The sequence below is a fragment of the Scleropages formosus genome, chromosome 1 (assembly GCF_900964775.1).
Source record: "Scleropages formosus chromosome 1, fSclFor1.1, whole genome shotgun sequence".
Taxonomy (NCBI): Eukaryota; Metazoa; Chordata; class Actinopteri; order Osteoglossiformes; family Osteoglossidae; genus Scleropages; species Scleropages formosus.
In genome coordinates, this window is record NC_041806.1 from 24,224,724 (window position 1) to 24,238,787 (window position 14,064).

At 43.0% G+C, this 14,064-nt stretch overlaps 1 protein-coding gene across 4 annotated transcripts in view; it reads left to right on the forward strand.

The window, feature by feature from the left end:
- Positions 1 to 14,064, forward strand: part of myo16 (myosin XVI) — a 92,163-nt gene that overhangs the window by 38,600 nt on the left and 39,499 nt on the right. For all 4 annotated transcript variants that reach the window (XM_018750080.2, XM_018750079.2, XM_018750081.2 and 1 more), the window contains exons 9-19: positions 336 to 486; positions 697 to 844; positions 1,262 to 1,372; positions 2,582 to 2,647; positions 4,254 to 4,381; positions 6,120 to 6,225; positions 6,569 to 6,686; positions 7,085 to 7,232; positions 10,183 to 10,297; positions 11,687 to 11,804; positions 12,442 to 12,513. In XM_018750080.2, coding sequence (XP_018605596.2) covers positions 336 to 486; positions 697 to 844; positions 1,262 to 1,372; positions 2,582 to 2,647; positions 4,254 to 4,381; positions 6,120 to 6,225; positions 6,569 to 6,686; positions 7,085 to 7,232; positions 10,183 to 10,297; positions 11,687 to 11,804; positions 12,442 to 12,513 — 1,281 coding nt within the window. The remainder of the gene's footprint in view (positions 1 to 335; positions 487 to 696; positions 845 to 1,261; positions 1,373 to 2,581; positions 2,648 to 4,253; positions 4,382 to 6,119; positions 6,226 to 6,568; positions 6,687 to 7,084; positions 7,233 to 10,182; positions 10,298 to 11,686; positions 11,805 to 12,441; positions 12,514 to 14,064) is intronic.

The window sequence follows — 14,064 nt, forward strand, 5'->3', positions numbered from 1 at the left end:
TAGGCACTAAACAGGCACACTAATGTGACTGATTTGCTTTTATTCCATATTTAACTCTCTCTAGGTAACCCAGCAGTGGAGATGACTGTACTTATATCAGTGTCAGTGGTCTGACTTTTACTGTATGCTTTATACTACATAACTTATACTGAACTTATTATGTGCAGTTCTGGTTGTATTTCCTGTAAAGAAGAGCACATTTCTGCACATACATTGACTTACAAATTGATCATGGTTTGTGATGTTTCACTGCCTGTATGCTGCTCTGAGAAAGTGTTGAATTGGTGCATGGTATCATAGACACAATGGAACATGGCATCTCCTTCTGTCTTCAGACATAGCAGCTACAGATTGGATTGCAGACGTGCTCCTGAAGGCAGAGGCGTGCTGGGAAGAGCGGTTGAGGGATCCAACAGCCCCTTCCCTCCCAACAGAGAACCACTATGAGGAGGTCAACCAGGATGTGCCCCCATCCTTAAGGAAGCTGTATGGCCTTTTCTTTCACATGTTGATATGGTGCTCTGATTCCTTACACCCTTTGTTATTTGCAGGACATTTCTTTATTTTTTTTGTGTGGATGTTTTTCTTCGTTCACCCAATTTTCCTCTCTTTTATGAGTAGTCCTGTATGATATGTTGAAATGGAGAACTGAGTTTACAGCCATTGTTATGTTGTCTCATTACTCTCTATTTATAGCTCCCTGACCTTCCCCATCTCCAAGCGGGACGGTCTTCTGGAGAAGGACATCATGTTTCGGGATGTTGCAGGGGCTCCAGCCCCACAGCCATCTCAGGAGAACGGCATTGAGGGGCCTTCCTCTGTGGTACCAGGCAAGCTAGAGCAGGTACAGTATGTTGTCTGTCTTCATTCAGTGAAATCATTCCATCCTGAATAACTAGTTTTTGCCATATTTTCCACAACTGTTATGACCAAGCGCTCATAAATATAAAGTGAAGTGCTTTTGAAAAAGATTGTATTAAGGTCTGTTCACACACATGCATAAGATATTTTTTCATTTTCATAAATGGTTTACATGGGAGCAGACCAATAAAACTGTGTATGCTGCGTTTAATGCAGAAGGACAATCTGTTTCTTGCCTTTTCTATATTAAGGCCAAATCACGTGTCAGCTTCCCTCTTGTAGGAGCCTGTTTTAGGGTCACTTAGTACTGGCACTGATATTCCAGCTAGGCTCTTCTTAAACTGGATTAGTTTAAGGAAGGTAAAATGTTCTCACCCAGGTGTGCTCTGGCTGGTTTTAGGTAAAACTTGTGCCTCCAGCACCCAGTGATGACCTCGCATCCCTGAGCGAACTCACCAACAGCAGTCTGTTGTACGAGATGCAGAAACGCTTTGGCAACGACCAGATTTATGTGAGTCTCTCAATGTTATTGACCTAAATCACAGTTCATCATAGTTGACCTATCACATGAGCCACTACTGCAGTAGGTGGGACTCGAACCTACAACCTTCAGCTTCAAAGATAGCAGCTCTAATCACTATTCTACGTGCTGCTCACACTGCTACTTTTCTTAGCTGGATCTCATCGCCATGGGCAGGATGTCAAAGTGAGGTTAGGGCTGGTAGCTGAGGCTGCTAAATGGGATGTCGATGCTAATTTAGGCAAGATATTCATGTTTTTTGTAGTCTGTGTGTATGTGTGTGAGAGAAAGAGAGAGCGATAGAGTGAGACTGCATAAGTGCTGTTTCTAACATGTACTGTAGAGCTCACTGGGAGAAAAAAAAATAACCCATGTGACTGTGATCAGTCCGTTGAAAAACCGCTTTGTTTGCTGCATGGAAGTTCTATGCATGTTTCTGGGCCCTCTGCCCAGAACAGACCATAAAACTTGATGGCATTCACTACTGAGCAATTTCCCACCTTGCTGAATCACTCTGGAAGCACTGAGGTGTCCCCTGTCTTGGACAGAGTTCAAAGGAGTGGTTTTTTGTGAAATAGGACAAGACTAGAGTTATTTTGGATTTTTCATTAAAGGCTTTCTGGTTGTACACTGGCATTATACTTTTGTAAAAGGTAAATGTATACATAAGGTACTTTTCTATGGATGTCTTCTCTAGAAATTCAGCATATATCAGTAGTATATGCTTTCCTAAAGCTGTTCATCTATGCCAATTGATAGGCTGGTCTTCCTAGGTTTATCTCAGAATTTCATTTTCATTTCAGCTGTTCAGAAATGTTTTAAGCTTAATTTGTTTCACTCAGTTTTATGCATACAGAAAACACTTTTGAATGTGGCCTATTAGAATTTGTTTGCATCTTCTGTATCACATCTGCGGGTTTGACTGTTGAGGGGTGTTTGTTGTATACTCTTAAAAGTGTCCCCATGCGCATGGACTGCCTTGAGATTTCCACAAGTGGATCTCACTGTGATGCAAAAAACAAGGTGTTTTACAGTGAAGATCATTAAACTTCAGCCTAAACTGAGGACAGAACAGCATCAGCAAGATAATTACTTTCAGTCTTTACACGGTTGTGTATATATGGGGGGTGCTTGTGCCTTTAACTCCCCAATGAAATATATGTACCCTATAATAACTTGCAATTTCGTTTTCTTTTTCAGACTTACATTGGGCATATTCTACTGCTTGTTAACCCCAACAAAGATTTACCAATTTATTCAACAGTGGTGAGTGTAATTTCTGTCCTTTTACTCAAAAAACTAGAAATTGTATGGGAAAAAAAAATATGGTGGTAAATCTGAGAGCAAAGTACTATATTTGGGCAAGTGAAAAAAAAGTCTTGAACTCATGCTTAAAATTGCTTTGGCAGTAGTTCAGTTCTTTCCTTTGATACGTGTTGCTGGTACACTAATAGCAATAATGAAATGAAAACAGGTCAAAGTTAAGAAGATAATCTTGTTGCTGTCTTTTGCAAATTTTGTAACAGTTTTTCAGGTTTAAATGGCTCTAATGTAACAGACGTTTTACTGTTACAATGTCAGAAGGTTAAAATCAAAATGGGCATGTGGATACCCTCATTCATTCAAGATGTGCTGCTTCCTGCTGGCCAGAATGGTTTTACGTTTTATTCTGATCGCCATTCTTCCCTGCGTGTGGAACAAGTGAGGGACAATATATGTCCGAGACATGACTACTTTTTTTGGTAGAATCATGGTGTGTTGTGAGCTTGTACATCACAGTGATAATGCAAGCATTAAGCTGGTAGCATAGTGGTTAGAACTGTTGTCTTTGGACCCAAAGGTGGCAGGTTTGAATCTTACTTCTGGCTGTAGTACCTTTGAGCAAGGTAGTTATCCTAAACTGCTCCAGTGAAGTTATCCACCTGTACAAATGGGTAAATAATTGTAACGTTAATACTGTGAGTTGCTTTGGAGAAAAGCATCAGCTAAATGAGTAAATGTAATGTAAAAGGAAGTAGGAGGCAGGTGTGTTCCCACCAGCAGAGTAGTTGTAAGTAGCCTTGTGAGTGATGAGAAGTGTTAGCAAGCAGCACCAGGTACTATACTCACCTATGCATCTTTCCCCCCCTCTGCATTTGTCTTTCCTCACCTCTCTCATTCATTGTCCTTCCAGCTAGCTTTCCGTGTCTCACAGTCTCTGTCCCTTGCTCCAGAGAGAAGAACTGTTAGTCAGTACTCACAGGCCATAGTGTCCCACATTGTACCTCTCCTCCTGCCCTTACATTGTCCTCTGGCACCAGAGGAGTATGTGTTACAAACCCTGCAGGTTGCTAATAAGGTCTCAGCAGAACCCAGTTTGTCCTTCCATTTCCTCTGCTACTGTATGCCATCCCCCTACTTTACTGTCAAGCTCCACCATTATTCATCTCTGTTGTCCTCCCGTTCCTTCATCCAGCTGTCATCTTTCAGCTTCCTTTTTTCCAGTACCATCATCTTTCAGCTCAGTTATCCTATAGCTCCATCATCCTCCAGCTAGTTTTCCTGTTATCCTCAGTTGAATCCTCCCATCTCCGTTAACCAGCTTCATTTTCTTCCAGCTTTACTTTTCTCCATTGTAATCTTGCAGCTCTTTCCTCCTGCTCTCCCATAAACAACCCTGGCCCATAGACCGCTCCTTATGCATCTTTCCTAAAGAATTAGTTTTATGCAGCTTACCCTTGAATTCCATCAGACTCTGTTTTTGTTGTAGATTTCTTTTAATCCTCTCTGATGTAGCTTAGATACAGACAGCAACAATGTCTTCCACTTTCTGCATTATAAGAGATACAGAGCGATTACCCTTCTTCTGCTGTACCCTCTCTTCTTGACCCAGGTGAGTCAGCTGTACCTCAGCTCCAGTGGCCGCCTTTGCTCCTCCTTGCCCCCACATATCTTTTCCTCTGCCGAGAGAGCCTACCACATGATGATGCAAGAGCGCCAGCCGCAGTGCTTCATTCTCAGGTACCTCTCACACACGCCCTCTATTTCCCCACTTATTCCTCTGATTTCTTTCATGAAGTCTTCCGTGGCCTGTTGACACTTCTCCCAGACTTGACAACAGACTCAACAGTACTGTAGTTGTACCTACAACTATTGTTACCAAACATTATCAACCTTCTCTGGCAAGTTTGTATAACTATCTAGAAATTCAGTTATATCTCCACTTCATCTTTTCCGTGAATCTTACCAGTCTGAATATGTCTGTGGGCGTAACTGCCTAGACTTCTTGATTTATTTTCTGTGGTTCGTGAATGATAACCTGCAATTCTTTTAAATTTAGAATTCTGAAAATAATGCTATGTATGTAGCAATAATGTAATGTAATAAGTAGCATCTGATTAATTAGTAATTTGTTTATCCCAAGAATTTAAAAGTCATGTTTGTTGTATACCTGATATCAGCTGCTGGCTTTGAAACCTAACTTGTCTGAGCAAGTTAATCTGGTGATCTCACCAGCTTACAAGGTCAAGGAATTGCTATGCCATAATTAAAAAGTCCATCACATTGCCTACCAAAGGACTGATGCTCTTTCCTAATTGCTTTTAGATCCTGTGGTTAATTTCTGTCTCATTACAGTGAGCGTATTGCTTTACAACGTTGGACTGATTCCACTTGGGAAGGTTATTTATTATTGCTTCTGGAGATTCATCAGGGCGTTCTTGACCGTTCACAATTGGAGTACCAGGGTAGCCATGCTCTGTTCATTTATGTGAAAGCAGCAAAGTCACTGGAGCAATGGCTACTTCTGCCTGTGATGTATGCACACCCTTTCCAAATTGGACGTGCCCTTGAAATTCAATACTCTGCCCAGCGTGAGCATGTCTGTGCATCTGAAGGGAGCTTAACTGACCATTTTGTCCTTCGTTAATACCTTCATCATCTTAGTTTCACCAGTAGATAAAATGTGGCCCTGCACTAGCAGAAAGAATCCAAATGAAAAGCATTCATTCATTTAGTAGGTAAAGGTGGCCAGTGCAGAAGAAGCTAGAGGCAGCTTGTTTTTTCACAACACTGCTATCAGAATCTATGCCCTAAGAGTGGCCCTGCTATTAATAATACCTTCCACATAGTGGTTAACTAAAATTAACTACCCATCATCTATTGTTAATGTATCATTAACTCAAGTAACGTGTTGCTTCCGGAGTAGCAGATAGCATAATGGTTAGAGCTGTTGCTTTGTCGTCAAAGCACCCGGGTTTGGATGTTCCTTCTGCAGCAGTATGCTTGAGTAAGGTACTTACCCTGAACTGCTTCAGTAAAAATGACTCTGCTGTATAAATGGGTAAATAGTTGTGTATATCTTAGCGTACAGATCTAACATTGTATGTTGCCTTAGACAAAGGTGTCAGGTAAATTAATAAATGTAATGGATAACATCACTATAGTCATCTGTGATTTCATTTCACGTGGACTCTCCTCTGTTGGTTGCCTTGACAACAGTCTGCTGCCTCTCTGGCAATTCATACCCATATTAGTCACCGGTAAGCAGAGAAGGGAAGAGAGGAGGAGGAATACAGATGACTCTTAATCAGTTCTTGTGTTTCTTCCTACAGGCACACATGACAAATACGTTGCAAGCTTGATGAGGTGTTTTCTGTCTTCTCCTTCCCGTATTTAGGTGTCGCTCTTATCCTTCTGTATGTTGGTCCGTGTCTTCTATGCTAATGTTTCTGCCTCCGTGTTTATTTTGTACCCACAGTGGAGAGAGTGGCTCTGGGAAAACAGAAGCCTGCAAGCACATCATGAGACACCTGGCATCCCGCTCCTGCCCAAAGGGCTTCATGCTGGAACCCAAGATGAAACATGTGAGTGGGGACTTCACTTTGCACAGACGCCCACAACAGGGTCTTCCTAAAGCGACTTGGTATACATGGACACAAGCACATATACTCATGTTCTTGGTAGAGCATTAGCAGGCATTTATTCTGTTTTTATCTGTGTATTACCATGCTCTAGTTGTAAGTCTTTGTCACCACAAACTTCGCTTAATCATCTTCACTAATCCTTAAGAATTTTAACCCCACACAGCCATTCAGTTTTACTTTATGTATCATATCCTCTTGTTATAAAATTCAAGATCATGCATTTGTAATATCTGAAATGAAACATTTTTATTAACTCTTTAGTTTACACTTCTGTAATTTTCAGGTCAATTGCATCCTTGAAGCATTTGGTCATGCGAAGACACAGATGAATAGCAACTCAAGTCGATTCATGAAGTTCCTTTCCGTCCAATTCTGTGAAAAGAAGAAAAGTTTAGTTAGAGGTAGTTTGCATTATTTTTTGTGTACAAACCCCAGGTAGTTCAGGTAATGCAGATATGTGAGTAGATCAATACAGAAATAAAACTGGCCCTTTACTGTCATCATAGGAGAAACTCCAGGTGGGAAATAAGTTTAGGGAAAAAAAAATGTATAGAAATGACCAGTAAGGGGAGCCAAATCTCCAATTACAAGAATCTTGCGTTTATCAGTCATCATCACCTTCACATAACTTGTAAGTTTAGTTACTTATGGAATGAAATTATTTGAAAGTATATTTTAACCGTTTTCAGTTTTCTTTGTGTTTATGGATTCAAAAAAGAAAATGCAGATGTTTTGAAAGAGTTCTGTTTCTGTGTTTTCTAAACATAACTTCACATATATTGTCTGTGTCTATGTAAAGCCCAGCTATACACATACGCCCTGGAGAAATCCCGCCTGTGTTCCTCAGCACCTCACCAGCACAATTTCAATGTATTCTACATGATGGCTGAAGGCCTGTCGGCAGAAGAGAGGGGTGCGCTATGCCTCGGCAACATCATGGGACACAGGTAGGCAACCCATCCAGATCGCTCAACTTGAGAGACGCATTCTCAGACGACCATGTGTAGGGGTAGACAGCTGAGTACATCTCTCAGGTAAAATTTACATGGCACACAGCTCAGCAAACCACAGAGGTTGTTCTAAGGGCCTTGACTGCAGACAGGAAAATGTATGCAGTAGGAGTAAAAACTCTGAGTGCACCTGGGCAATACTTGAACAGGGCAGAAGTATAGATGCAAACTAAATGCTTCATGAAATAAAACTAGTTTCCAAAAAGTTAGACTCAAACTTTCATTTGGTACTTTAGCTTACCAACATAGTTACCTGTGAACACAAGCATGTGATTGTGCACAGACCCAGATTTAATCATTTACACACAGAATACAATTACTTCATTCGTTCTGCAGGCAAGACGTCCTCACTACTAAAAAATGAAACATTGATATTTCACCTAGAATTGTTTCAGAGCCCATCCTATAGTCCCTTCTCTCTTTTCCCCTTCTTTAGAGTAAATTTTTTCTCACACTTGGCCTATTTGTATTGTCAAGTTTTTTACTTAGCATGCTTTGAGACAAGGGCAGCTCTGGGGTAGTGGGTTTTTGTGGGTGACTTTGCTGCCATATTTAAGTGTTCATCTTGCACATATATTTGTTTCTCTGAGTTCCTTATGCAAGTCCTAGGAAAGTTATGTGTTGAGCAACCTGCATATGATTAAAAAGCTAACTTTGAGGCCTACAGTGGGCTGCATACCATGCTGGTATCCCTCAGGGCTTCTCATCGAGGAGAGTTTTGTGGATGGACTCACCACCCTTCCCTCAGCCCCCAAAGCCAGTGTTGGTCCCTCAAGATATCAAAATAGAGTACTGTGCAAAAGTCTTAAGCACTTAGATGTTTCACAAAAATATTTGTTTTAGATGGTTATTTAATGTCTTCTGCATTGCTGTCAATGGGAAAAACCATATTTTAGATTTCCAAGCATTCCTTTTGTAAAAAGTTACAGTATTACAGTAATTGTATGTCATTAAAGAAATACACACACACACACACACTGTCTGAAACCACTTGTCCTGAGCGGGGTCGCAGCAAACTGGAGCCTAACCTGGCAACACAGGGCGCAAGGCTGCAGGGGGAAGGGACACACCCAGGATGGGACACCAGTCCATCGCAAAGCATCCCAAGCAAGTCTTGACCCTCAGACCCGCCACAGAGCGGGACCCGGCCGAGTCCGCTGCGCCAAGCGGTTGTTGACGATGGATGGTTACTAAGCTTTGTAGGAAGTTTATTAATTAAGAGCATTATTTATGGAAACATTCTCACTTTACAGCTTTCTCCCCCCAAGTGCCTAAAACTTTTGCACAGTACTGTGTATGTATGAAAACAAGGTTGTCAGAACTTGTCCATGTATAGGGGAGAGACCTGTATGTTTACCCCAGCCAAGTTTTCACAGGTTCCAACATGCCTTTGTTGTGTTATTGACACATCAAACACAGCGTGCCTCCCTTTCCTCACGCTCCACACTGACAAGTATGTGTAAACATGACTGGGAATTAAGTATCTACATAGGACACCAACTTCAAGTTGCTTAGCATATGATATGTAAAATACAACTCTCACATCAACCTTTAGGCTGACATATACCGGTGACTTTCTGACTAAACTATTGTATGAACTAAGGCAGAAAGTGACATTGTGGTTAAAGCCACTGAAGGACTTGGGTTCAAATCCCACTTCCTGCTGTAATGCTCTTCAGCAGTGGTATCCTAAATTCTTCTAGAAATATTTACGCAGCTGTATAATTGTGTACACCACTGTCAGTAGTTTAACGCTGTAAGTCCCTTTGGAGAAAAACATGCTAAAAAAATTAATATAACATTTATATTTATTCACTTAGCAGATACTTTTCTCCAAAGCAACTTGCAATGGATACTATGTAGTGTTACTAGCCCACACACCTTATTTACCAAGGTGACTTACACTGCTGGATACACCACTTACAATGGGTCATTCATCCACCACACTCTCTTTGTGTCACTCACACACTATGGGGAACCTGAACAGCATGTCTTTGGAGTGTGGGAGGAAACCAGAGCACCCGGAGGAAGCCCACGCAGAGAACACGCAAACTCCACACAGGCTGAGCGGAGATCAAACCCACATTCTCTCGCACTACGCAGGCGCTGTGAAACAACAGCGCTACTTGCTGTGCCGCCATGCCGCCCAACATAAATGTGTTCATGTGCACTGACGGGTGAGACCTGAGGATGGGGAGCTGTGAAGGAGCAGCCTTATATGCAGTTAAACACACGGATGTGTTTCAGTGGGTTAAACTTCTTATGTGATAGTTACTACCTCAACTGGAACCACAAATATAATCCTGTTGGTGGGTGATCCCCAGTAGGGGGTATCTCTTAGGCTCACAGCATAAGGAGGAGGCACTCCTCAACCCCAAGGTCCTTAATAATATGGCCCAGATAAAAACTGATCATAAGCAGGTTTTATTACTATTAAAGAATATATCCAGTATGTAGCCTATTGTGGGTGGAGTAGTGGTGCAGCAGGTAGTGCTGGTGCCTAACAGTAGCTGGATTCTCTGATCAAGCATAGGTGGACTCTGTGGAGTTTTCATGTTCTTCCCATTTTGTATGAGTTTCCTCTGCGTGCTCTGGTTTCATCCCGCAGTCCAAATATGTGTTTTGGGTGGACTGGTGACTCTGAATCGCTTTGTCTCACGCTGCTCTGCTGTATAGATGTGTGAACGACTGCAGGCAATTTGGTGCAGCGTATCTACTATTATAAGTCACTTAGGCCAAAGGTGTCAGCTAAATACTAGTTAATAATCATTGTATGTCACTTCATACATCAGCAAATGAATAAATGTGAATGCAAAATGCACCTCTGAGGGATGAATTCAGAATATGTGTGTCAAACACTAGCTGCTACATCTCTGTTTCACTGCAGGTACCTGAGACAGGGAGGCTCAGCAGATTGGCCAGCTGGACCAGCCAGCTCCCAGGGCAGGGACAAGTTCTCCACACTCAAGCAGGCCCTGAGAGCAATGGGTTTCCATGGCCTGGTGCGATAATACGTCCTCATACACAGTGATTTATATGGAGACTATTGGAAAGGTTAATAGAGGGCTTACACACACTCTCATACATTAATTTATGCAAAGGCTGTTAAATGCACTCACTTGTACACATAAACAGTTACTTGGTGCAATATGCGTTCACTTACACTTATGCATTCATTCAGACAGATATGCTGCTTAACAAATTGGAGATACAGACTGAGTTTTGCATCTACAACTAAATGCTTTCTTTATGTTGGAAAAAAATGTAAAAAAAAAAAAACTGGGGTTTAACTCCTAATTAATTGATCTTCAAAGGTCAAATAGGAAATGGGTACAGATTACAGCCAGTACATAGAGCTGTTTTCACTGAGAGGGAGAACATTGCATGTTTAAAGATTGATTTGTGTGAATATGGTTTCAGTACTTTTCCCTCCATCAACACTAAGCAAATGCCAGTCCAAAGTGACTCTGATAGGCTCATGAAACAGCACCTTCAGTGTGCTCTGTTCCTGTTTTTTTCCCGAATATTTTGCTGATCAGCCAGGTGCAGCAACTATTTTACGTACTGCGTGGTGCTCCAAAATTTTGTGTGTTCTGTGTTGGCAGAGCAGTCATCGGCCTGCTCTCGCTGTCATTACAGCCAAACTCATCTCCTGCAGCAAGACTGGTTGATTCCATCACAACATAGATGTCATACCATTGTTCTTCTACTCACATACACATATACGCCCCCTCTCATTCTGTTCCTCTAGTGCTTTTTGTAAAACGTCTGTGACGCGGTGCCTCATGTTACCATCAATTCACGCTTCCCGTCTTGGCAGTACACACAGTTCGTGTCCGATAAATATAATGCTCAGATGAATTTCAGCACTGTTTGGCAAGGCTGTGTTGTGCCATAATCGCCACCCTGTTTGCGCTCAGTACAGGTACTGGTAGAGAAGCACTAAGTAACTGGAGAAGTTCCTGTGATCCTTGTCTCCCAAATAAGTCTATCACATATGTCACTGATCAGTGTGATATCTATCAGATTTTACCCTGCTTACCCACATCACCAATTCTGAGGAAAGCTTTAATTTTTGCTTTCGGTAGCACTACGTATCTCCATCCTGCCATGCAGAATCGACTCATCCGGTCAACACTAAATTACAAGTGTGAACACACAATGAGTTACACACACAGCTACAGTGTCAGCTCTCGGTGAATGCCTTTGGTATTTGGACTCAGGTTTTTGCACTTGTGAGAGGGGGTGTTTTGTGGTTTGTGCTTTATTCTGCCACATCTAATCCTATGTCAGCTTGCAATTTGACTCCATGAGTCCCATCTTTGTGCTCTGATTCAGGAGCTGATGTACACTGTCAGCCTCATACCTACTCTCCGTTTCTCCTTCTCAAGGAGGTGGACAACGTGTTTGGCATCCTGGCTGCTATCCTACACCTTGGGGACCTACATTTCAGGCTCATGAGGGACAGCGAGACAGCGCACTTGTCTGACACACAGCAGCTGGAGCAAGGTTTGGTAGCCATTGTGATGCTCATCTGCCACTGGGGGGGGCAGCTTACTGCTGAGCAACCCAACTGCTGCACTCCAGAAGAGAGGGAGGTTGGCAGAACAAGCTCTGTCGTACACTGTCCTGCGGTGTTTACATGGCTGGGCTGGGCTAGGAGGAATCCCTCCCGTGCTGCATGTCACACCCTCGTATCCTGTCGCATAACTTTTTTCGTGTTTTCTGTTTTTTTGTAAGCGGCTTGCCTCATTGCTGACGTCAGGTCTCTCGGAACTGGCAGAGCATTGATAGGAGTCTGTTCTATTATATAATGATGCAGCCGTTCCCAATGAGCTGAGACCTGGAAGATGGTAAACAAGTGACGTCGCAGCAGCCGTGTCCCTCAGAGAAGGAACATAGAGAACACAGGGTTCTAGCTGTTGTCAGGGTTACGTGATGTAATCAGTGATGATGTCACCCAAAGAGCAGACTCACTGAAATGTCTCCTGAAAGAATCTGGTATTAGGGGTGCTACGAAGAGATTTAATTTGTTTTGAAATGTAATAATGATGTTATAATCATTGCACATGTCTTTTTGGTTGATCTGGATCCCGAAAACCGTGTGTTAATAAGTCGTGTTTCTAAAGCCCCATTGTGTCTACAGTGTCGGCGATGTTGCAGGTGTGCCCCGAGGACCTGGGTTATGCCCTGACATCAGATGAACAGTATTTAAAAGGTAACTCCATATTTGTCCTCACTGAAACTTTTTTCCAGTCCCAGACCTTGATACAGGTCTTTATCTTAGAAAACAAAATATCTGAATAACCCAGAGAGTGAGGTGCTGTGAACAGCCACGGTGGCTCCTTTCAGTTCGAATACCCCAACTGGCCAGAATTATTCCACCTGTCAATACAATGAACTGCTTCTGAATAAATTCTTGTCTTTGTCATGCCGAGCTATCCGAGGTGAAACAAACACCATCCCATGGTTATATTTGTGAATTTGATCGCAGACATCAAAGAACTGGCAGCCAGGTGCTTTGTCTACTCAACATGCTTTGAAATAGTTGTTGGAACTGCTGGTAAAATAAGAGTACACTGACCCAATGACCTTTACATTTAAATTAGTCAGACTGTGCCATCTGCCCTGTTTCCTGCCCTTTATTCTACTTCCCTGTTCTCCATTCATTTCATTTGCCACCACTACAGTTTTCTGGTCTTTGTTGATGACCCAGGGCTGTTTCTCCTGTCCACACTGTCAGGTTGTCAGTGTGTTCATCAGAGCCTGTTGGACTCACATATGGAGCTGTGTGTAGACTGCAAAGTACTGATTGTGGACTAGATCATTACATCATTACAACATTGTGTTTGTTTCCTAGTTCAGGCCCTCTCTATAGTCCAGCCCTGGAACAGCTTCCATCCATCCATCTTCTGTCCCGCTTGTCCTAAAAGGGTCGCGGTGGCAGCAGGGAGAACAGAGAGGCCCGGCCGCCCCTGTCCCCCCGCAACTTCCTCCAGCTCAACCTGGGGGATCCCCAGCCGTTCCCAGGCCAACTGTGAGATATAATCCCTCCAGCGGGTCCTTATCCTTAGCCCAAACCACCTCAACTGGCTCCTCTCAATGTGAAGGAGTAGCGGCTCTACTCTGAGCTCCTCCCGGATGTCCGAACTCCTCACCCTGTCACGGAGAGTGAGTCCCAGCACCCTGCGGATAAAACTCATTTTGGCCGCTTGTATCCGCAATCTTATTCTTTCGGTCATCACCCAGAGCTGATGACCATAGGTGAGGGTAGGGACGTAGATCAACCGGTAAATAGAGAGCTTCGCCTTATGGCTCAGCTCCCCCTTCACCACTACAGACCGGTACAGCGACCGCATTACTGCTGCCGCTGCTCCCAGCCTGTGGCCGATCTCACGCTCCCTTCTTCCCTCACTCGTGAGCAAGACCCCAAGATACTTGAACTCTTCCACCTGGGGCAAAAACTCTCCCCTTACCTGGAGGGGGCATACCATCCTTTTCCGTGAGAGAATCATGGACTCAGACTTTGAGGTGCTGATCTCCATTCCAACCACTTCACGATCGCCTGCAGACTATTCCAGTGCGTGTTGGAGGCAACCATGTGACGGTCCCATGTGACAGCTTACGTAGTCTAAATGTAGTGTATGATGAAATTAAATAAATCAGCGAAGAGGTGTGCAAACTGGCCACACACTGAATTGTGTAGTTTTCACGGATTAGGGATAGGGAATGCTACTTACATTTACTATACTCTAAACAGCAAGTAATT